The sequence below is a fragment of the Crassostrea angulata genome, chromosome 6, assembly GCF_025612915.1.
Source record: "Crassostrea angulata isolate pt1a10 chromosome 6, ASM2561291v2, whole genome shotgun sequence".
NCBI lineage: Eukaryota > Metazoa > Mollusca > Bivalvia > Ostreida > Ostreidae > Magallana > Magallana angulata.
This window is the reverse complement of record NC_069116.1, coordinates 57,979,725-58,002,299: the sequence shown is the minus strand read 5'-3', so window position 1 is coordinate 58,002,299 and position 22,575 is coordinate 57,979,725. Positions and strand designations below refer to the sequence as shown.

The window sequence follows — 22,575 nt, the reverse complement described above, 5'->3', positions numbered from 1 at the left end:
CAAAAATGATAGCTTGTAAATGACATACTGACTGGAAATGATTTCTTTTGGTATTGATACGTTTTTTTGACGTTGTAAATTTTAAATTTACCGGGTGGCAGTAAATACAAAATTTACAACATGACAGAATGTTGCCAACGTCAGCGTCAAAAAACGTATCAATACCAAAAGAAATCATTTCCAGTCAGTATGTCATTTACAAGACAAATAAATATTTTCATACAAAATACATGTACACGCTGCTTGATTGGTGTTTGAACAGACCTTAATGAATTGTAAAATTATCTTAGGAAATACGGTAGTGTTTTGAATTATACTAAGAGGACGGGTATCAAATACATTTTCGCTTTGCCAATTTTCTACTACATGTAATCAGTAAATGCGACTGATCGTTTTCATGAAAAAAAATTAACGCAAAGATTCTGCTGTCTGTAGAAATATTTTCAATCGATATTTGATATTTCCAAACAGTTTTCTTTAAAGCTGCTTGGTCCGATTTTATACCAAATTTTATGCACGCTTTTAAACGATGGCTACACTTAGTATATGTATAATAATAGACATTGCAGTAGTTTTCCCAGTCAATTAAGCCAAATTTCAATGACGAAAAATACGTACAAAATTTGCTAACAAAACAATCGACATTAAAAGGTACCGCGTTATTTCGCCTCATGTTAAATTTCACCCCTGACGACGAGACGGGTTTGGTTGTATTACGAATTTGACATCGCTTTAAATAAAGGTCGAAATGGTCAGACAAATGATCAGACAAATTACAAATAAACATGTGTACGTTTTGTTCGCCAATATATCTAAAGTCTGCTTTCTTTACAGTCGATGCATAACAAGCGGGTTGAATAACCCCAATCATTCGGGGGACGAAATCATGCGGTTTCCTTTTCTAAACATTCCCGTGATGCATTTTGGTTTGTTTTTTCGTTTGCCCAAAGAGAAATTATTCTTATTTACTTTGAATATTTCTAACTTTGAAAGGAGATGGATTCTGCTGGTGTAAATAGGAGAAAGTCCATAACTTTTTAAGATAAATAATTTGTATGAACAAAATTTTGATACTGTAATTACGAAAAAATCGGACCAAGCAGCTTTAAAAAAAAAGTTAGCTATTCCAGCAAATGTCGCAAGTCATACCCCTCCTCCCCCCCCCCCCCCCCCATGTACGTTTGTTATCGAAAAAACGTACATGTAACTGTTTATAAAAACGTGTACGTTTGTTTAATAATATAACCATTTTAATAATATCCATTTCTATGTACTTTCCATTCTAAACTACTACACAGTTGTAAATTGTTATACTTGGTAAGAACCTCATAAGTTGTTAGAACTTGTGTTCGAGCCATTTGTATATGTTTATGCGATAAAATATGTTCAGACTAACCCCCCCCCCCCCCCCCCCCCTCAGTCTGTCATTGAATATAACTTGTTGATTTTTTATTAATTGACAGATTTAAATTCCATTGCGAACACATAATGATTCACTACTGATTTACATATCTCCATGCCACGACCTCCACAGTCATTGTTTTAATAATCAAAGACTTCAATAAGTTTTTTAATTATTTATTTTGGATTATCAAGTTTGTGGCCAATCATCCATCACTCACATTCAGTCACACAGTGTCATAACGGTTCCTATCACACATAACGCTACTCATCTACACACAGTCATGTTGATGGGATGGCAAGACATGCCTGGTAGATTCAATCACACACAGCTTTCATAATTATATCTTCATTTACATACAAATAACGTCATTCATTCACTATATTATATTGTACAGATATCCCCATTCATACACATATAAAGTACAGATGCCCTAATTCATACAAATATATTATACAGACATTCTTGCTCAATCATGATGAAAATATGATAAATGCAGAAGTTAAATGCATTCAATTTCATCGAATGCACCAACTATCTTCATCATTGCTCTAAAATAAAAAGTTGATATACCCATTCCTGCTAAAGTAATATTTATACACACACGCATACAGTTTCACAATTATAAATAAAGGGGAAGATGGAAAGAAAGAACTAGTAAGAGAAGACTGAGATAAAAATAGCACATTTTACAATCACAAAATAGTAATTGATGTATATCATAACAACAACAAATAAATATCATGACTGGTTTGTTTGATTGTTAATGAGGTAGTCATGGAGACGTGCAGTTTCTGTAACTGTCTACTTTCACTTTGATGATGATGCTGTCGTCTTTGATGTAGTCTCTTGTCTTCAGGATTTCGTGGGACACAAACTTGGGGTACCCGAATCCCAGTGCACCTGTGTCCTTGACCGGTTTCTGAAAATGTTTCCAGGTCGGATCTGGAACAAAGCTCTCGGTAATGTTAGCTCTCAGATCATAGTCAATATTCTGGTCATAAATCGAAAACGAAATTGGCAAAATGAACGGCCACTCCAGAATGTTGTCGTACTCCCCGGGGAGAATCTTGATGTACACGGACAAGTATTTTCCCTCCCCTGCACCATTTCCATTCAGGAACACAGAGGCAGCCATTTTGTATCCATATCTGGCTGTGTAGAATGGCTCACTGACAAGTTCAACACTCTTGTAAGCAGACTCCAAAAACTTTTGCTTGTAGTTTGAGATTTTCCAGATGAATTCACCGTCAGTGATATGGGTGAGTGAGTATAAGGCATTACACAGCTGAGTGATTTGAGTTTGTTGAGTTTTTGAGAGGTCACACATGAGTTTAAGATGATGCTGTACATTCTCTGCTGTATGCTTTTCCATGCTGAATCTAGGACACTGTGAAAAAAGCATCAGAAAATGGTTTATCATACCCTATAAAGTTTTTTAAAGAAAATTTCAAACTACATATTTTCATATTCCAGGACATTAAGAAGAAAGCATAAAAAACAGGGAACAATATTTTATGAAGTTTTGTGAGAACGATTCCAGTAATATACAGTGGAGCCTCAGTTATCTGGACGCTTTGGTTCCCAAGTCTGATCGTCCGGATAGGTGAAGCGTCCGGATATCTGAAATGTGTCTATTGTTGTCATGAATGATACTGTATTTGTATACAATGGCTCCCAGTGTTGATATTAGGTTTTATTTGCCTTTCATTCCATATAGCAACACATGCTAGAGTTGTCTGACGATATGAAAGTTTTTAGATATAAAGAACTCTGTTTTATTTTATTATTTTGTCATGAAATATTAACCGGACAATAATGATACCAGAATCTAGCTTGATTCTTTATGTCCAATTGTGATATGTGTGTGATACACTGTTGTTTGCAATTTTCCATGAAAGTGATTTGGGAAGTCAGTGTGTTTATACAAGCTACTCATGAGGATCTAGCACGTAAAAAAGGTGTGAAACTTAATTGACAGGGGTAATCTTTTGTACTGAGTAGGATATCATCATATTTTACCGTCCGGTTAAATGAAGCAGAATTAGTAGTAAATGAGTGTTTTGTGGTAAAAACAGACCGTCCGGATCCGGAACGCAAAATTCCGGATAAATGAGACAAAATAACGTAAAAAAAATCTGTTCCCAAATAAAATTGTCCGTAAACTGAAGCGTCCGGTTATCTGGCGTCCGGATATCTGAAGCCCCACTGTATACAGATTTGGATTTTTCAAAGGGAGTTAACTCTCACCTTATGTTTACATCCTGCATCTCTGAAGGAACAGGAAATGGTTGCTGAAGGACAAAGTTCTGTCACATGGAGGTCAAGGTCCTCTCGGGGAATCTTTGTGGGGTCACATCTGTTGGGGCACACCACAGGGTACCTAGGGCACTGGTACTGGTGGGTCTATGTAGACAGTGATAAACATATTAATGCTTCAATTTTTTATATCAATATGTATTGTAGATCTTTAGAAAATACATATTTATAAAATCAATCACACATAAAGTACAGTGTACCTATAATGATTTCTTCTCTTACTGAGATATAAAAACCATATCACTATCAACAAACATCCTGCTGCTTAACAACTTATCATCTACAGCTTTTGATTGGTCAGTACCTGTAGAGTCTCCTGGACAAACTCCCTGCTACAGAACTGGCAGAGCACCGTCCGTTTGTGGCACTCGTTCCTCATGTGGTTGGCCAGGAAGCGGCGCTCGAGCCGGGCACCACATTTATTCTCACACCACATGACCTCCGATATGCACTGACCAGAGTGTTGCTGTACCAAAGAATTGGAATTTAAGATTAACTCATCATAATCGTCCTTTCTAAAAGATTCCACAAAGTGCAACTTATGTTTACATGTATTTTCATGGCATTAATTTAAAAATTCACAACTGTTTATGTGACAGCATATCCTAAAATGTTGGTTAAAAAGACGGAGCAATCTTTTTTTTTACCTTTTCATAGACATCTCCTGGGAATTTTTTGGAACAAAATTCACACACCACCTGTCGCCTGCAACAGGTAAATTCCAGGTGGTCCTCCAAGTCTAGGCGGGGCAGCACTGCACCACATCTTAGGGGGCAAGGTAGGGCATCAAACGGACACTCATCTAGGTGTACCTGAATAAAAGGATGGCAGAGATGTAAGAGTTATTCCCCTTAAAATGTGCTGTAAAACAATTTTTGGTAAAAGTTGGTTTTGTAGTCATCACAAGATAAATGAGCTTCTGCATTTATATCACACATTTGCTACAATATGCAGTGGATAAATCACCCATTATGTAGTAATTTTTTTTATATTACACTGCAAAGACATGATAAGGGATATTTAAGTAATAATTTATTGCACAAAAGGCCTATAAAAGAGGGATTTACACATACAAGCAGCATTAAATCATGTAATAAAAAACAATCTCTCATGATTTGTGGTGGTATATAGCTGATGTATTTTAGATATTTTTTCAAATTTTTTAGGCTTAAAATAAATTGAAATATGATATTTATCCTACAAGTTGTGTGTTTCCTATCCCCTTACCAAAGCTCAGAGATAGGGAACTCAAACTTGTTGGATAAATTTTTAAAATCATATACCAATTTATTTTAAACATAATAAATTTGAAAACCATCTGAAATACATCAACCATTGATCAGCTTATGATTTTAATGCATTTTAAATGCTCAATGTTTTACAGAGATTGGTATCACTGGTGTGGGGTTTACCTATGCGTAGTGGGTGACATTTGGAGGTATCCGAGAGATATTGGATGATAATGGGGCTACGTACACACAACACTCAGAGATCAATACCTATACCAAACAGATGTTACAGGATGTGCCGACAGACATCACATTGAACTGCAGCTATTCAAACTCACACAAACAAATTCAACAGAATATGTATAAAATGGTAAAATTTGATACAAGGAAATGTAAAACAAATATTTCCTTTCATGATGACACCTTGGCAGATGGCAAGATGTTGACTGGCTTTATTTACATGTATATTGTGCTATTCTAGAGGTTTTTTCTGTTTTGTTCAACGTTTGTCAATATTTTACCAGTATCTCCATTTTTTGATAAAAACTGGATATAGGTTTACATATAGCATCTCTATTGATACTTGAGATAGGTTTGCATAAACAGTCAGAAAATCTTAATTCTGAAAATTTGTTTATACATGCACGTCATCAGAAAATATATAGGGTATTATATGTGAACTGTTTCAATAATAAAGAGTGTACTCTGGATGGCTGTGTCATAGACAGGCTGATATCATGCATACTACATGCTGGTTAAATCTATAAACTTATCTCATCCTCATTCATCATATATATTTTAGAACATACTTATTACTTTGTACAGTGTTTTCTGGTTAACAATGAGAGGAAGTGACAGACACGACCTACCTGTAGAATCTGGAGCTTGCCCACCCAGCGGCAGCCATCTTTGACGTTCCGACATCTGACCAGGCTGTTCATCACTTCCGTCGTTAGCTCCTCATCTGGGTAAATCTGTCACAAGATCAAAGGACTATCATACTCTCATGTCCGGGAACGCTAGACACAGTTATACAGATACCAAATGTTGCCAATCTGAATTCGTATATTCTATTTCACATGCCAAATATGTTACCAAGAAAAATTCAAGTCAACAACTGTTGAATCCATTGAAATTCTCATCACCATAAATCTAATGTTTTACAATGCCCTCAGATACTTTTACACCGAAAAATAAGGCAAATCCAATTAAAAGATGAGTTTTGTCATTATGATAGACCACTTGAGATTAAAAAAAAACTAAGTATCCTTGCTGATCACATTTTTCACAGGACTCCCAATAAAAGGCTGATTAATTATTAAATGTAGCAGAAAGACGAGAATGGATGAGATCATTGCTGTATGCACACAATTAACATAGCCTCTAATCCTAAACATCTAATGAATTTTTAATGCTAATGATAAACAGATGATCTTGTGAGATTCATGTTGCCAGCATGCGTCAGATACAAACTAGTCTAACTAAAGCAATCCATTGTTGTGAAGTTTCAATGTATGACATATTAATTCCTCCAAATTTGTTTGACAATTTGAGTTTTATTTAGGTATTTTTTCCCATCTTTTGACTTCAGTCTAATGTCAGAAGTGAGAAAATATCATATACAATACAGGGTTCTTCACATCTTTTGTGTTGATAAAAAATAAAGTTTTAAATGGCAGTCCTCTTCCCAAGCAGTATCTTTTGTGAAGCCTGTATATTTTAAAGCGTCTTTACAATTCAAAGATATAAGATTTTATTCAAAAGTCTAAAATTACTGAAAATTAGAGCAGAATCCATTATCATGGACTTATTGAAAACAATTTACTAACACAAACATTTACAAACCAAGAACATGTCAACTTAGGAAAGCTGTAGAGATATTTAGCTTTATGCCCAATATTTTCCTTACAAAGGATGATATTCAGTACACCATAAATTACATAAATTGATTTTCTTCCACATGGCTGCCTCTGACAAATTGCTGTCCATTATAACTTGATGGGCTGCATGTCTCCATGGAAGGAATACACATCTGTCACCCTTCAAACCTCATCCCTGAGGCTCAGATAACACCCCCCCACCCCACAACCCATATCTGGATGTCTGCTACAAACTTAGCTACATAACTAAACTTCTACGGCTGCCCATCAAAGTTTGTCTGACCAGAGTGCTACAGTTTTGCTGCTACTACACACTGTACCTACCTTCTGCATCCTGAAACAAGGTCTCCTGCTATTTTCACTGATACAGACCAGTGAACCATTGTTAGGAGGAGGAGGAAGCTATAGATCTAGATAACATTTCCTGGTTCTTTATAACATCAAGAAGAAATTCAACCCCTTTCTTTGCTGCCTGCATTCCATAAATTGTTGTCACAAAGTCTGTGTAATTTAATGTCAACTTTTTGAATAATTTCCTATTAATAACAAGAAAGTTATCTCCTCGAAACAATTATCCAGGGAAATATATGACAAGACATGGAGATGGTGGTACAGAGGATCTATAAGACAACTGTATTCTTAAAGATCTCGTGTCTGTGAGAGTGATTGACTGTCACTCATCAGATAACTCAATCCTCCATTATAATCATTTCTCACATTCTACATTATATTGTATTACAATTCCTTCTTTAATACTATTCCAATATCCATGTCTCCTTATAGTTCTCTTGTTTCTATTCTAAATAATGACCTGTCCAGGACCTTCTCCATCATAAATACATAAAATCATTTACAGATGATTAATTTGCCTTTAACATTCACAATATCCACACTAGATTTTTTTTTACAGAAAATACAGAGTACATGTATATTTGCTGTTGTATAGGATATATATGTTTACCTCCTGTCCCCAGCTGACATCCATCCAAGACATCAGAACACAGCCCAGGGTACCACCCTCCCCTCCTCTGTCCTCACAGGTTTATGGCCAGCATCAATGTCGACTTAGCTGTCCATGTTATACCCTCGTCTACTGAGAGTCTATAATGTTTTATGGTGTGTGTGGGCCAGCTCTTTATCTGTGGGGTCACCTTTTTAACCTCTCCTTGTGACATAATCCCCCCATTCTGTCTCAGAATGATTTACTCTGCCTGTATCTTCACAAGCTTTCCACAATGATGATCCACTATCATCACTGACCATCTACCCCTAATTGCCGGGTCTTATCCATAGGTATATAAGTAAACCTTCAGGTATATTATACATGAATGAGTAAACTTTAAACTGTTGTGTGCCCGTTGAAGCATTGAAAATGCTCTGTCAAACTGTGACTCAGACTTGGACTAGGGGATCCTTGATAATTTGGTAAATTGGACTAGTCAAAATTGCCAATGATTTCTCAATATATACATTTTTATTAAGCTACTTTCTGATCAAACTATCATGAAATATATTTTGAAATCATAAGCAGAGTTAAGCAACAACAAACTTAAACCTGCAGCTATATAATTTTACACAAACAGCTGTTAATTACAGTGCCATCTCATCTATATCTATATAAAATATATATCATTTCTTACCTAAAATCAAAACCAAACTGCAATAGTTTCCTTACATGGGGCCTGACTGACACAGAAACTGATCAATGTGATTGACCCAGCCTGGTCAAGCTCCATCCAGTGAAAAGTTTAATGGTGGAGAAAATCAGGTAATGAACAGAAGCCTGCCCTGTGTAGCTAATAAGAATAATCAAACCCCAATCTAGATCCTTATCTCCATAATCAGCCACCACAAGCCACTTCAGGCCCGGGACAAAGTGCAGATCTCCAATCCCTGCAAACTCCCTGATGTTTGGTCCAGATTATACTGGAGAGACAGGCATGTATTGATCGAAGTTCTAACATTAAAAAAGATCCTGATAAAGAATATTAAAGTCGGCTGGGTTAAATGAGTTTCAACCCTGAAACCATAATTGCAGCTCATCATTGTGCACCGAGTGACCTCCGCATTTGAATGACAGCCTGCATGCAGCAGCCTTCTTTCACTGCTTAGTGCTTCCTTCCGATTGCTTCATTATGAAAGCTATCTGTCGTGGATCCCGCTGAAGCGAGCATGAAAGCCTTGGAGCTTCCAGGATGGCCATATGTCATGCTTTGACTTTACACAATGAGCTTCCACTTGATCTCAGTAGGAAATGGTGGAGAATAATACTTCCCGTTATAAATCTACCTGAATGAAGCCAAATATCTCACCTGTGCATAGTCCAAAGGTCTGTCATCTTCTGGGCATTTGGACACCCCACCACTGCAAAAACAAAATGCACATGGTTAGCACATCACGACAAAACAACAAATATTTAAAATGTGTAACGCAAGTTCATGAGCCCTCAACCATAGGAACTGATAGAAGGGTTTTTCCTCTTACCAAAATCCTATGACTGTGAAACAATATTCCACAAAGAAAATGTACACACTTCTAACAAAGGAACCAATTTAAAGAATGGAAAGCAGAAAACATTAAAGTGGAGAATCGTTCTAAACAAACTTTGGGATATCCTCATTTACAATGCCTTCATCAACATAAAAGTGTTTGACCAATATCAAGTGTCCAAATACCCAATAAGATTTCCAGCGTAAACTGTGTTTTAAATTGTCCTCTCTTTATGCTGGTGGTATAACTGATTCATCAGACAAAGTGAGATTTAGGCTAAATATTGTAATCATATTGATCCAGAAAGCAATCATTAGATGTTCAGATAAATCTACCAATTGGACGTAGATGGAGGCATTTTTGAACCAGCCTTTCTCTGTGAATATCAATTGATTTTCCATTATTCATTTAAATAATAGTTATTGCTGATTATAATGGGGGCCAAAAATATCAGGATATTCCATTTCATGAAAAATGATAACTCAAGCTGAAAATAAAATACCATTGAATATATGAATGATGCAAAATTAATGCAGTCATAATCTGGCATGAAAAAGTTTTGTTTGCACACAATATTCTGTGTCATCAAAAAAAGATAACAGCAAGTCAAAATCTTCTAAAGAAATAAATTTGCATTTCACAAAATTAACACAATGTCAACATTTAGGGACTGTTTACATTTTGAGATTCTGAAAAGAGTTTTGATTAATATAACTTAAGAATAACCAACAGCTAGGGAAGAATTATGGAATTTCAATAAAAATGAAAAATACACCTTTCTGTATATCATACAATAATGCATCCCATTTAAGCTTTAAAAGGGAGCAAAATCAAATAACAACCCTCATTTTGATCCACTCGAAAGAAAATTTGTCATTGTGGAATACACCTTTATTCAACACTTTGATGAAAAGACATATACACAAAAGAAAATATCTGTTTTAAATCTTTTGAAAAAAAAAACCATTGAATTTGTAGATTTGCAGATTTGTAAAGAAAAAACAAACACTATGCCTTTTAGAGTAAACAACAGGCCTTGATGTGCATACATTTGTACATCTAAAAACAAACAATTTAGGACAATGTTTCACAGCAAGCTTTTCCTCAAATGAAAGCCTCCCTAAACACACACCTACCAGATCTCCGTGAAGTCAATATCAGATTAGAAATGTCCCAAGTCACAATAAAAATCAGATTTCCCAGAATTAAAGATCTCCACCTTGTCTACATGTAGTAGTCCTTATAAAATGGTTACGGCTTTTTCTGTGGACATTTCATACCGAGAAAATTATAGCAGGAAGATGAAAATCCCACAAAAACCCCCAATCCACCCAGGAACGGGAGCTCAGTGACTAGTATTCACGCACAGCGTGTATTGATCCTCCGTCTGAGATTTTTATCCAAGAGACATAAAATATTGATCACGCCAATCTTGTTTTTTATTCAAAGTTGCACAGATGCTTGTCATCATTTATTAGAAGCAATATTGCGTTCATATTTCACCTCAGCTGACAGCGAGTTATTAATATTCCGGTGTTAATTGATACATAATCGTGTTCTTAGTAGACAGTGGACAGTGAAATGCAATTACACCTGGCCTCCAGCACGTCATAGAGTCCATCAACGTGGGCTTCCGTGTCTCAGGTGTGATCAGGTGTTAAAAACATCCCCACATACACAAAGTTACACACAAATATCAAAAAATGAGACCATCTTACAGACATCAAATAAATTCACCTAGTAAGGCTAAAGTGCAGAAAGAGTTACTTATTCCAATGAAACTAAGGTAAAAAGGTGAACAAAATATTGTTTCAAGCATTCACAATCCTAATGGTTATTCAAATTTTAAATCCATTGACTTAATAAAAGTTATAAAACTCCATTCAACTGATCAGATCTTACTGTTTTATATGCTGAAGAAGTTTCAGACTTGCTCTGTACAAATCATTCCGCTGAATCTCTTCCACACCCATCGTCCTATAAGGAGCAGGGACATATAAACCAAGACACCCCAAATTGTGAAGATATTCCCCAAAATCTGACAGATGGGGATTAGCTTAAGGTGACAAAATTCTGCCCCTCTGATTGGTTAACTCCTCAGGCGGCACACGACCCAGCTGCCAGCATTTAAATCGTCATGCTTATTTTGAACTTTTGCCTCAATTGACCATAAAGGGCGTTTTGTTGGGATACCGTAATTTGTAAAGTATCGGCACGCTTCTGGGACCTGGTCAAACTTCCCCTCACAATGGGGACAAAAGCTTCCAAAAAAGGACAGGAATGCAGTTAGAAAATTATAAAATTTGGGAGGCAGATTGGGTCTTTTGAGCAATATTTTGTTTGATCTATTTTGAGATTATTTACAAGTTTTACATAGAGGGCAGGTGCTAGGACCTGAGTCAATAACCCCCCTCACTGGTTTAACAAAGAACTGCTACCTGAACCTCTCAACCATCTGACTTTCTCTAAAATTCTGAAATGCATTTAATTGTCTTAACACCTGCAAAATGCTGAGGAGAATTAACTAAAGTATTTCACCTGCCTTTGTGTTACTGGTAGGTCACTCGATCTAGCCTTTAATTTATGGTTACATTATATAATATTATTCCTGGAAGTTAAAGAAACTTGAATGCATAGTTCTATATATATTGAATTGAGAGATATGCTGCTTTATGCCATCATTATAAAATTGTGTTTTAAGTCCACAGAAAGTACATCCAGTTTGATTTCCCTGTGGATACATATCCAGAATTCTGATCAGTGGGAATGAGAATTCCATCCCAGAATTCCAATCAGTGATTCGGAAGGAGAATTCCATTCCAAAATTCTGATCAGTCAGTCGGAATGAGAATTCCATCCCAGAGTTACGGTTAATCCTCACCTGCATTCAATGTTTCACCTCATTGATACCAAAGATAAAAAGATATGGTTCGGTCACGTTTACAGGAATCATTAATGTAATTACCGTGTAGGGTAATTAATATTTCCCTGTGATCTTGCTCCGAGTCCACACTCAAACCTGTCCAGTAGATGCTGGAATCAATGGGAGCTCATGGGAAATCTCAGCTTCATTCAATGCAAAAAATTATCGATTTTGAGGTAAAACACAAGCTGTGTGGCTCACGGATTCCATAAAGGGATTTACAGTCCCTAGTGAAACTTTATTGTGCTACTTAACACTCCAGTTTAAAGCTTTTCTGCTGGAATCAAGAGCCCAGGTCTAAGATAATGTTAGTTTTATCAGAACAGGAATAAATGGATCGAGGCCCCATAAATCAGCAGAAACAATGGAAGTACTTTTACCCACAACTTTTGCTCAATCTCCCACCCTGACAAATCTATGGTGGACCAGGCATTTGTATAAAAATATGTTTTATCATCAAAATATATACATGTAACATAAAATTTATGTTACATGTTAAAGAAAACAACAAATATACCTAAAATACATTAATTTCATGCTAAAGAGAGAGAGAGAGAGAGAGAGAGAGAGAGAGAGAGAGAGAGAGAGAGAGAGAGAGAGAGAGAATGATAGTAGCTGGCATATGTAGATACATATACATTGTTTATAAATGTATCTTTATCTGTAACATCACATCACAAAATGTGTAGGTGTGAACAGGTGAGAAAAACCAACTGACAGTCAGTTTTAGATGTCTTTGAAGTCTTGATACAATACATATTTGATCACATCATCAAAAGAAACAATAAAGTTTATATATATACCTGCTATTCCAGGTATTCAATCACTCTAATTAAATTACACATAAACTGCTTGTAAGTGATCATTGGGGGATTTGTAGATGTACATGTTTCTCTCTGTGGCTGAAGGACATTGCCCCTGGGGGGTTAATCTTGTACAGATAGGGGAGATAAGCTATCCAAGACATCTGCCCCTCATTCTATTTTCTCACTTAATTGATAACAGAAAAATGTGAGGACTACCATAGTGTGAAGTAATGGAACCAGCATGTCATTGATAGTGGTGCAATATATTGCAACCTGGGAGGAAGGGGGGGGGGGGGGGTGGCAAGGGGGGGGGGGGGTGAGGAGAGATCAAGAGAGAAATGCAACTCTATAGAAATTGTCTATATGAATACATGTATCTGTGTACATTAATTACTTAAATGCGATACAGACATGAAATAGAAGGCTTGTTAAAGATACTATCTACTCCATACCAAGCTTATCTAAACATAGGTGTGTTAGTAAAAGACTGCCATACATTCTTATCTATATTCAGATGAAAACTATACTTAGAGGCCCATTAAATTGAATTATCCTATTTGATTGAAGTCTATGCTCTTTTGAAAAGAGTTGAGTCATTCAAAATGAAATGAATTTCTTAATTTGTGTCCTTGAGCTGATATCGTTTCTGAACCAAATTCTACCCCTTTAAGCTGACAGTTAAAAATTGTCATACATGTGAATGAATGTGTTAGAAACAAATATTTAAAGAGCCATTCCATCAATACTAGTAGAGAACTTCCTGTGCATTTAATAAGAGATATTCAAGTGACAGTGGGACACAAAAGGGATGTTGGCTTATCGGGTCTAATGATAGTCTTCACCCGATCACTACAGCCCAATATAAGGCCCCAAAATAAACAGGAAATGGTCGTGGATTTGCACAAGTCTCAATCAGCTAAGGGATCAAAACGTCTTGTCAAGCAGGCTCCATGCTAGATCATCTTTACAAGATAAATCGAAAAGAAATATTTGTTTACACTCGACAGAAAATACTTCTTAAGCAAATTAACCTTGGTATGGATGTCTCTTTTTAAACTTGTAAACAAGATACAAGAAATTATACTGTATCAGGAAATTTTTTTTTCTTCTGATTAACACTGTTTCAATAAAAAAGAGTATTGGGGAAAAAACCCATTTTCATATAAAAGAAAACTTGCAGATCTTGAGAATGATTGGTATTGATTTAGCAGGTGCTGGCTTTATTACCAATAAATAGTGGTAGTAAAATGGATGGTTTGCTATGGGCAGTTCATTAAGTGGTCCACAATGAGCCATGAATCAATTATAACGATTTGTGTATCATATCCCCACACCTGCCCTGGTAATATTGAATTAATGACCAGCATTCATCTCACATGATTAAACAGTGATAAAAATCCCCAAACAATCAATATGGCATTGTTAATATTTCATTGTCATATTTTTCAATGTATTTGTAACTCAATAAATGACATAGAGCTTGATGGTCAATATAGGTCAATATTGTAATCCTGTATACCCTACTTGTATTACATATGGCTGTGATCATATCATATTTAGTTGCTTACCTGTAACAGTGTTAAATTAGGTATATGTACATCACTAAACATTTTCAAATCAAATAAATTTCAACCAAATTATATACATCTTAAATATTCATGTACATGTAACATGAGAAAACTATCTGCCCTTTCAAATTCATAGATGATAATAAACTAAAATTAAGCTGCTGCAAATTACAAAACACATGTTTACAATTTCATTATCATATCTGAATACAGGAATGCATAAAAATAATAAAATCTTACGAGCAATGCCTTCTTGATATTCTTCCTCTCATTTTCAAATGTTGCGATAACCTTTATCATAAAGATACTGTCCTTGCTATATATATTTGTCATTAGGTACCATGTCATCTCACCAAAATAGACCACTTTTATTTACATCTTCAGAAAAACATCGCATCACATTCTATTCTTAGGATGAATATTTTTAAATAAAAAACAAGCGAAAAAAAAAAACACCTTGACATACTATCGTCGATAAAATTAACAGCTGATTTCATTTCTCTCACTCTCTCGTATATATACCTGAAGTATTCTTGGAGGCAGACGTCACAGAATCGGTGTCCACACGATGAGATGATGACGGGGTCCCTCATCGGCAACTGACACAGAGGACAGACACAGCGCTGGGGGTCCATTCCTGACAGAAACGAGCAGTCGTACCCAGGCATCCTCACCGTCCGCCGGATAAAGCGAAAGTACGCCTCGTTGACTGAGCGCGCGAGACAACGGGGGCGTTGTGTAAGATATGGACTGGTCTAAGAAGGCCTAGAACTTTGGTACAGCTAGGGGAGAGTATAGGAACTCTGCAAAGATAAACGATTAAAGCTACTGACAAATAAGTAGTTAACGCAGATTCTGTGTTATTTTCCTTTGTCACAAATTTTACATGCGAATATGTTTGGGACATGCCATGTATAAATACATTGTATATGACCAATAAACTCAAAGAAGTGCATATTCAGAATATATATAGACCTCAAGTGATCAACAATGCAGGTGTAGATTTCCTCGAAAGAAGGACAATTTACAAAAGAAATCCCGAAATGACTTTCAAAACACTAGCACAAGATTGTGTTTACTCAAATCCCCTCAAACTAAATTATATACATGCTTGTTTAAATCGAAATAGTAAAAACACCCGCGGGTGTTGTGGTACAAATTAGCATGAAGCCATTGATCAATTGATTTCCACTGATTAAGTCACTGCTATCAAACACACACGTTCACACCATGTTTGCTATTTCAACCAAAAAGAACATTAGGTTCCCGCGGGTCAAAGGTATAAATATTTCATCATCAGTCAAAGCTATAATGCCGCCGCCACATATAATGGAAATAGCTCGGTTGATATAGAATTTTTTCATTATTGAGTCAATTCAATTTTTAAAATTAGAGAGTTCAGTTTTCATGTGATCAGTTTAACCATTAATACCTTTGTACGATTACCTTAAAACTTCACTGAACAATATACATGTAAATTACTAGGTTTTAACATATCACAAGATATGTATTTGTTAACGTAATTGGCCTTATCGTGATCATGACTAACCTAAAGAACAATTCCTGTAAATCGTTACAATTTATTATTCAAGATATTTGGTGAACACAGAAAAGGACATCATGTATAGTGAAATTCATGCGTAATTTCATTTCTTAGTTTCTAACAAAACATTTAAGGATGTGTTGTGGGATCCCGTCATAATACTCAATTTATACAAACAAACGAACACAAAATACCCGATCACGGTATACATGTATTTGATCGCCAAGCTTGCAAAGATTAAAAAAAGGCTTATAAGGTTTATAATCAAAATTTTCGCACAAAGAAAAGTGGAGATTAAACATTTTTCCATCACATTCAATCACCTACAGCAGAAAAATACAATCAAGAAAACTATTGTACTGTTGACTTGTTCTCACGTCTATACTTTAAAATTATGGAATAAAGGCACATTGACTTTTTTTTGTGGTGAAATTTATACACAATTCAAGATAATTATTATAATATAGAAGAATTATTTTGGCTGCATGAAACATCACTTACAACGTACAAATCCCAATGTTTTGATTTTTTTAAACTCATACAATAAGTTTGAAACGAATGATTAATCATTTGGCCAATCAAAGGTTTCCCTGAAGCGTATACAGACGGCGCACGGCGGATATCGTCGACATCTTGTCAGCATCACTATACAGCAGTTTGTATTTTTTCCGTATTATGAACTCTTGAACAAAAACACCGTTAAGTATATAAGAGCCCTACCCGCCCCCAAACATACCCATCAATAAAAAACTATTTTCAATCCCAAATGATAAAGAATAATTACGAATACCCATTATAATGGAACCCCAACGGTGCCCGAATGAAAAGAAAACGAACAAAAAGCGGATACTAAGTGTTTCGATGTTTGATATCATCGGACAGGAATTAGTTTTTTTCCCAGCCGAAGATGTGTTCTCAGAGTATAAACTAAACAATTCTCTAGCCACCTTGTACATGTAGGTACCGGTATATATCTTTTTTCAAACCCCACGGTTGGACCATGGACCAACAAGTCGGCAGGAGTTACCTTTCTTTGACAACACTGTCGTTCGTGAGGACATTTCAAGTGAAAATAAACCCCCATTTTTAAAACCAATTAGTAGTATTTGAACGTGTTTTCAAATTGTTGCTCATTTAAGAAGAGAAAAAAACCAAACAACAACAAAAAATTAAACAAAATACTAGTACTCAAAAGATTTTAAAAATAAAAAAGCTTACTGCATGTAACATTTACCTGTTTAGTGTAAACTTTTATTAAAGATAACAACCTGATATTCTAAACAAATCATAAAATAACACCCGACCTATTTCAATGATTTTTTTTATTGATGCATGCACATAATCTCATTCCGGGATAGAATTGCAGTTGATAACCTTGATATTACAATCATGATAATGACATTTATGTTTGCTATGACATCACAGAAGTTGTTACGTCACAATCGCCAAAACGTCATAGAGGCGCTATTGTGTTCCTCAAGCCGTTTTTGTCGTTTGGTATTCTGATATTGGACCATGGCGCTCTTTGTCTTTAGCTGGACGAAGAGAGAGTACATTATGACTCTTCTGTCATTGATATTGCTGGCCATCACGGCCAGTCATCGGGAGTTCTTCCTTTGGTAAGTCAGAGAAGAAGTAAAAAACACTGGCGGTGTTCAATGAATACACCAAGACGTGTACACAGTAGGCAGTATGGAGTCTGTAAAACAGTAGCAAGGGGGGTGGGTGGGTGGGGGTGGAGGGTAGGTCTTGAGATTTACAACGAATAAATTAAATAATGAATCAGGATACCATTTAATTTGATATGTATTAACATTAGCTGTGACCTAAAGTGACACAAATGCGACTATATATTATTTAGAAATTACAATTCCTTATATAAAAATATTAATGATGTTAACAATATTTTATGGACCATTATAAGGACCAAACTCGTGCAGCATTTGCATTATATTATTTATTATTATTTATATGTTCTATGTTTGTGCGATATCGCATTGTGATCAATTATTACAAATTATTTCTAGGGAAAAGGGTTCGTTGTCGGCCAATTTTAGAAATGTGAATATCTTTGATGACATTTGTTATAGTTTTCATACATCTCATTTTCAATGCGGTATATAGGTTTCCGTGTTTAATGAAAATATTTTTGAAAATCGTGAAATAGTAAATTATATATTACCTCACAAACAAATCAATTATATCCAATAATTTATTGTCCATAAAAACTTAACAGAATAATATTCGGTATTTTTTTTAAAACAATTTGATAATTAAAGTATCTTTGACAAGTAATGCAGTTGTCCATCAGTTTTGTTTTATACTTCACCAGTAGGGAGACGTCCCTGAATAGAGTGGAGAAGTTTGGGGTGTGGCTCGGAGTGATGGAAAAACCGGAACCATGTCCGGGAACAGAGGATCTCCACAGAGTGAGTACAACGGACATCACACGATCTGAGTTCTTGTCGCCTTGGTCTACCTTTCCCAGTCTTTTTCTTGTTTTACATGTATTCAGTACTACGAAAAATTGTCGGTCTTTTTTTTTTATTTTCCTATCTTTGATGTAAACAGATGCCCCTGGAGTTGGGAGCATCAACACTGGTTGTGATAGGAGCCACCTACGTGGTACCCTGGCTGTGGAGGCGGGTCAAGTCAATGATTGGTCATGGTGTAAAACGAGTGAAGGATGGGCTTCAATATGTAAAATGTATGACCATATTTAATTTAAAAAAAAAATAAAGACTTGGATAGACTCACAAAGATACAAGTGCAACCGACTAAAATATCTCTGAAGCACTGATATTATATAAATAGTGCCTGTTTGGGAGGGTAACAGTTGAAATTGACACCCCGAGAAAACCATTGTCAACCGACGCGAAGCGGAGGTTGACAATGGTTTTCGAGGGGTGTCAATTTCAACTGTTACCCTCCCAAACAGGCACTATTTATTTTGTTATACTGAATGTCTTTTTTAAAATTTTTAAGAAAATTTTACTGCTTTTATATAGGAATTACGTGAATTCTACAGCGAACCGTACGCGCATAATTTTCGCGCATGTAACATTTTTTAATGTTACCCGTTGCCAAGTGCGTTGCTAACGCTGAGGGTAATAGTAAATATTATTAACTGCGTCTTAACCAATCAGATTTCAGTATTTAACATGAAAGTATAACAACATAATTTGTTAAATGTTGCATATCTGATATCCCAGTCTGTCTTTAAACATTGATAAAATTTCAGTCTGTTTTGCTGGTATCGTAATCTGTTTTACATTACTAAATCACCGATGCATCATTCTTTTCTATTTGACTAATACTCATATCTTAAAAGGGCATTGGTCACGAACTGAGTCAACATCTATTTTTCTGCTTTAATGTTTACAATGCTTCAGAAAGACATTTCTAGCAGTAAGCCAAAAGAAGAAGGAGGATAAGATAGTACAAATGCCCAGTTGCTTTAGTCGGAAAATACAATTTCGATATTTTTTCTCCCAATAATATATGTCACGTATTTTAGATTGCTGGTACCATGCATGGCATATTCCCGGCGACACCGCTGTTGGTGAAAGTGATGATGAATATTACAGCCCTGCCTCTGACATAGTCATCGATCCGGATAGGGATCCTACTAAGGACAGAGATCCTCCTGGAGATAGACGTCCTACTCCTGCTATTGGCTCTACATCTAGCATCGATTTTCCCTCTCACGCCGATATTGTAAGAGGTGGTTTCGAACCCACCAAAGATGGCTCTTTTAAGTCACAGTATCAGATGTAAGTATACTAATTGGTTGATGAGTTTGGACAAAATGTCCATTTGATTGGTTTTCATAGCTCATTACATTTCCTGCCAAATGTTACAACGCAAATGAAAAATGAAATTTGATATTTTTTAAAGTGACATTTACATGTAGCCCGCAATCACTATATGTTAAATGGAAAGATAACACATGAATTTAATATCATATTGTTTGAAATTTGAATAGTCTCCACAAAGTCTACGAGAGAAAGCGAGTTATTCTGTTTGTGAAACAGAACGAGGACTATACCCAGATCTTTGCCTACAGCCCCGTCACCAAGAAATCCGTGCTCAAATCTTTCTTCCCAAGCAAGCCTCGCTTTGGGGTACCTGGGTGGTGAAGTAAAATCTCAAAAATTCCGAAACTAGAGAATTTTCTACATTTTTCCCCATCATTGTTGAATTTTAACTTCCAAAAAGAAACAATGTCTGGAGTTTGCTAGTCGTCTCTGTACTTTTTTTGACTTCAAGTTTAAACAATATTCAAAAGGCATGGAGTGAAGGGACATGGTCACGATTTGAACTGGAAATTAGTTTTCTACTTTTATTGTGTGCAATCCTTTTTTTGTGTTATTTTTAATGGTAGGCCAAAATTTGAATGTTAGTTGTCGGGTTACATGAAACATACAGAATTTGCATTTCTTCGTTTTATGTAAAAAAAAAAAAAAGGCTGGTGTCATGTTTAGAAAAAAAAACCTTTAAAGTTTTAAGTGTTTCAAGAATTTCTCTTCTTTATTTTTTTTAAACACCAATAAATAAGTAACTAACGTTTGTCTCTTTCAAGTTTTGATACGAAGTATTCTCTTTTCAGCATTCAGAGCCATGTTTAATTTACGAAACAAAGAGCCGTGAACTGTTTATATTGTTTATAACTCGACATATGGCACCAGAATTTTAGTTGATTATTAGATTATTCAATATAAAATCAAGAACCATGGACCATGAACGTTAATTATTGAATATCAAATTTAAGAAATGTTAATTTCAAACCATGACCACGCCCCTTTAATTAATATTTGTTAGATGCTTCTAAGCTCTGGAATATCATTTCCATCGGAAATATTGGATTATGTTCCTGCATTTTTTAATATGTGAATTAAATTTCAATTTCTTCATTATACTTTATGTAATATATAATATGTAATATCTGTGCGAAGCATCATAAATAAAATTTTGTACATCTTTCGCGTTCATTTAATTATGTTTATGTTAATAATTTCCTCTTCTTATATTGATAATCTAGTCTCGTTTACTGTGAGATATGACTTCTATAAACAATTTTTATTCAAGAGATGACAAGAAAGATGGATAACTTTTAGCAAATATTATAGGGAATGTCATTGCTTGTACAATTATGAGACGAATTCATTTCCCCTTTATCTCAATTCAACAACTATTTTTGAGTGCAGCAAAGATCTCTTTTGAATATTCCACAGAAATAAAAAATAGATTGTTTAATACATAGATATGCCGGGCATATCACCGACAATTTTTTTTGACTCAGTGAGATCCCAAATTTTAACTAAATAAATGTTCATATATATACTCAACAATGAGAATTTATTTTAAGAAAGTTTTTTTTTTATACAAACTAACATAAAAATAAAATGCGACAATGTGCATTATAGTCATTGATACTGTTAGAATGCGTTAAATGCCCTGAACTAGTTTTGTTTGCGGTCTATAAACCTTGCTTTTTGGCTATATAACATCATTGGGATGTTTTTAGGAGCCTGTAAGTTTTTTCATATTCATATTTGATATTTAGGAATGGGCACAAAACTTTGTCATAAGCTATTTAAAAAAAGTCGTCAAACAGAAAACTATTAGAAATGTTTTTTGAACACCTGTGCAGTATTGCATTAAGTCTAGTTATCCATTAAATGCACTTATTATTCATTAACTGCATTACTGTGTTTCATTGTGTGTGATATATAATTTAATTGATTGAGGAAACATTAAAAAATTTTTTAAAATACAATAGGGCCATTGAGCTTGTCGTTCTATCTATGTATTGTTACCATAGTATCATTACATACATTGTTAATTATTTGTGAAAAAAAAGAAAGAAAGAAAAAATAAAAAAATAAAAAAAATCCCATATTCCCAACTCAATGGTTTCTAATTCGCTCTGTTCTATATAATATTGAATTTTAACCACCTCCTTTGACTTCATGACCTTATTAATCCAATACTAATAATATGATAATTGAAAAAATTGCTTGTTAAAAGCTGCGCTCTTTATTTCCCATTCGAAAAAGATATGAAAAAATACATAACGCACGTTTGCGGGTTATGTAATTTTTTTCTGCAATGATCGCTACCTTCATAACCCGCATGAATCATCAAAAAAGCATTCTTTTGTTTATATTTGCATCTTTCTTTTAACTAATTATTAAATTGATTAAATTGATTATAAAAAGTAAGTAAAATTCACTGAATTACTGTCAAAGTACTGTTAATGTACCTCTAACAGTACGTTAGCAAAAAGAAACAGCCAAATCATCTCCTATGAGAATTTGAGTCTGACATCGTCATGATTATTTCGTGCAGTCCGTGATTTTTCTTGGGTCGCTGTATAGGTTTCATCCAATCGATAAACGGGGTGTCTATTTCA

At 35.1% G+C, this 22,575-nt stretch overlaps 2 protein-coding genes across 8 annotated transcripts; one reads left to right on the top strand and one right to left on the bottom strand.

The window, feature by feature from the left end:
- Positions 1 to 1,562: 1,562 nt before the first annotated feature.
- On the bottom strand, positions 1,563 to 15,319 carry LOC128189023 (TNF receptor-associated factor 4-like). 7 transcript variants are annotated; one of them, XM_052860401.1, is made up of 7 exons: positions 15,140 to 15,319; positions 9,143 to 9,194; positions 5,820 to 5,924; positions 4,369 to 4,533; positions 4,026 to 4,187; positions 3,653 to 3,808; positions 1,563 to 2,792 (listed from the first exon to the last, which is right to left on the bottom strand). In XM_052860401.1, the coding sequence occupies exons 1-7, from the start codon at positions 15,283 to 15,285 to the stop codon at positions 2,178 to 2,180; spliced, it is 1,401 nt and encodes a 466-aa protein (XP_052716361.1). In that variant the 5' UTR covers positions 15,286 to 15,319; the 3' UTR covers positions 1,563 to 2,177. The 7 variants fall into 7 exon arrangements, with proteins under 7 accessions (XP_052716361.1, XP_052716363.1, XP_052716362.1 ...); XM_052860403.1 differs by lacking the exon at positions 15,140 to 15,319 and adding an exon at positions 14,858 to 14,984; XM_052860402.1 differs by lacking the exon at positions 15,140 to 15,319 and adding an exon at positions 11,223 to 11,428.
- Positions 15,320 to 17,633: 2,314 nt separating this feature from the next.
- LOC128190434 (uncharacterized) lies at positions 17,634 to 21,128 on the top strand. Its single transcript, XM_052862479.1, has 5 exons — positions 17,634 to 17,779; positions 18,493 to 18,589; positions 18,732 to 18,867; positions 19,678 to 19,933; positions 20,146 to 21,128. Exons 1-5 carry the CDS (start codon positions 17,676 to 17,678, stop codon positions 20,297 to 20,299), a joined length of 747 nt encoding a protein of 248 aa, XP_052718439.1. The 5' UTR covers positions 17,634 to 17,675; the 3' UTR covers positions 20,300 to 21,128.
- Positions 21,129 to 22,575: the final 1,447 nt, after the last annotated feature.

What these genes read in the sequence shown, in the direction of transcription:
- LOC128189023 (XM_052860401.1), bottom strand. Translation starts at nt 15,285, where the DNA reads ATGCCTGGGTACGACTGCTCGTTTCTGTCAGGAATGGACCCCCAGCGC. An exon ending in GCAAGCTCCAGATTCTACAG is followed by an intron (nt 4,534 to 5,819) that starts GTAGGTCGTGTC and finishes CCTTTTATTCAG; the next exon opens with GTACACCTAGATGAGTGTCC. An exon ending in CAGGAGATGTCTATGAAAAG is followed by an intron (nt 4,188 to 4,368) that starts GTAAAAAAAAAG and finishes TCTTTGGTACAG; the next exon opens with CAACACTCTGGTCAGTGCAT.
- LOC128190434 (XM_052862479.1), top strand. Translation starts at nt 17,676, where the DNA reads ATGGCGCTCTTTGTCTTTAGCTGGACGAAGAGAGAGTACATTATGACT. An exon ending in GAACAGAGGATCTCCACAGA is followed by an intron (nt 18,590 to 18,731) that starts GTGAGTACAACG and finishes TGATGTAAACAG; the next exon opens with ATGCCCCTGGAGTTGGGAGC. An exon ending in TTTAAGTCACAGTATCAGAT is followed by an intron (nt 19,934 to 20,145) that starts GTAAGTATACTA and finishes AAATTTGAATAG; the next exon opens with TCTCCACAAAGTCTACGAGA.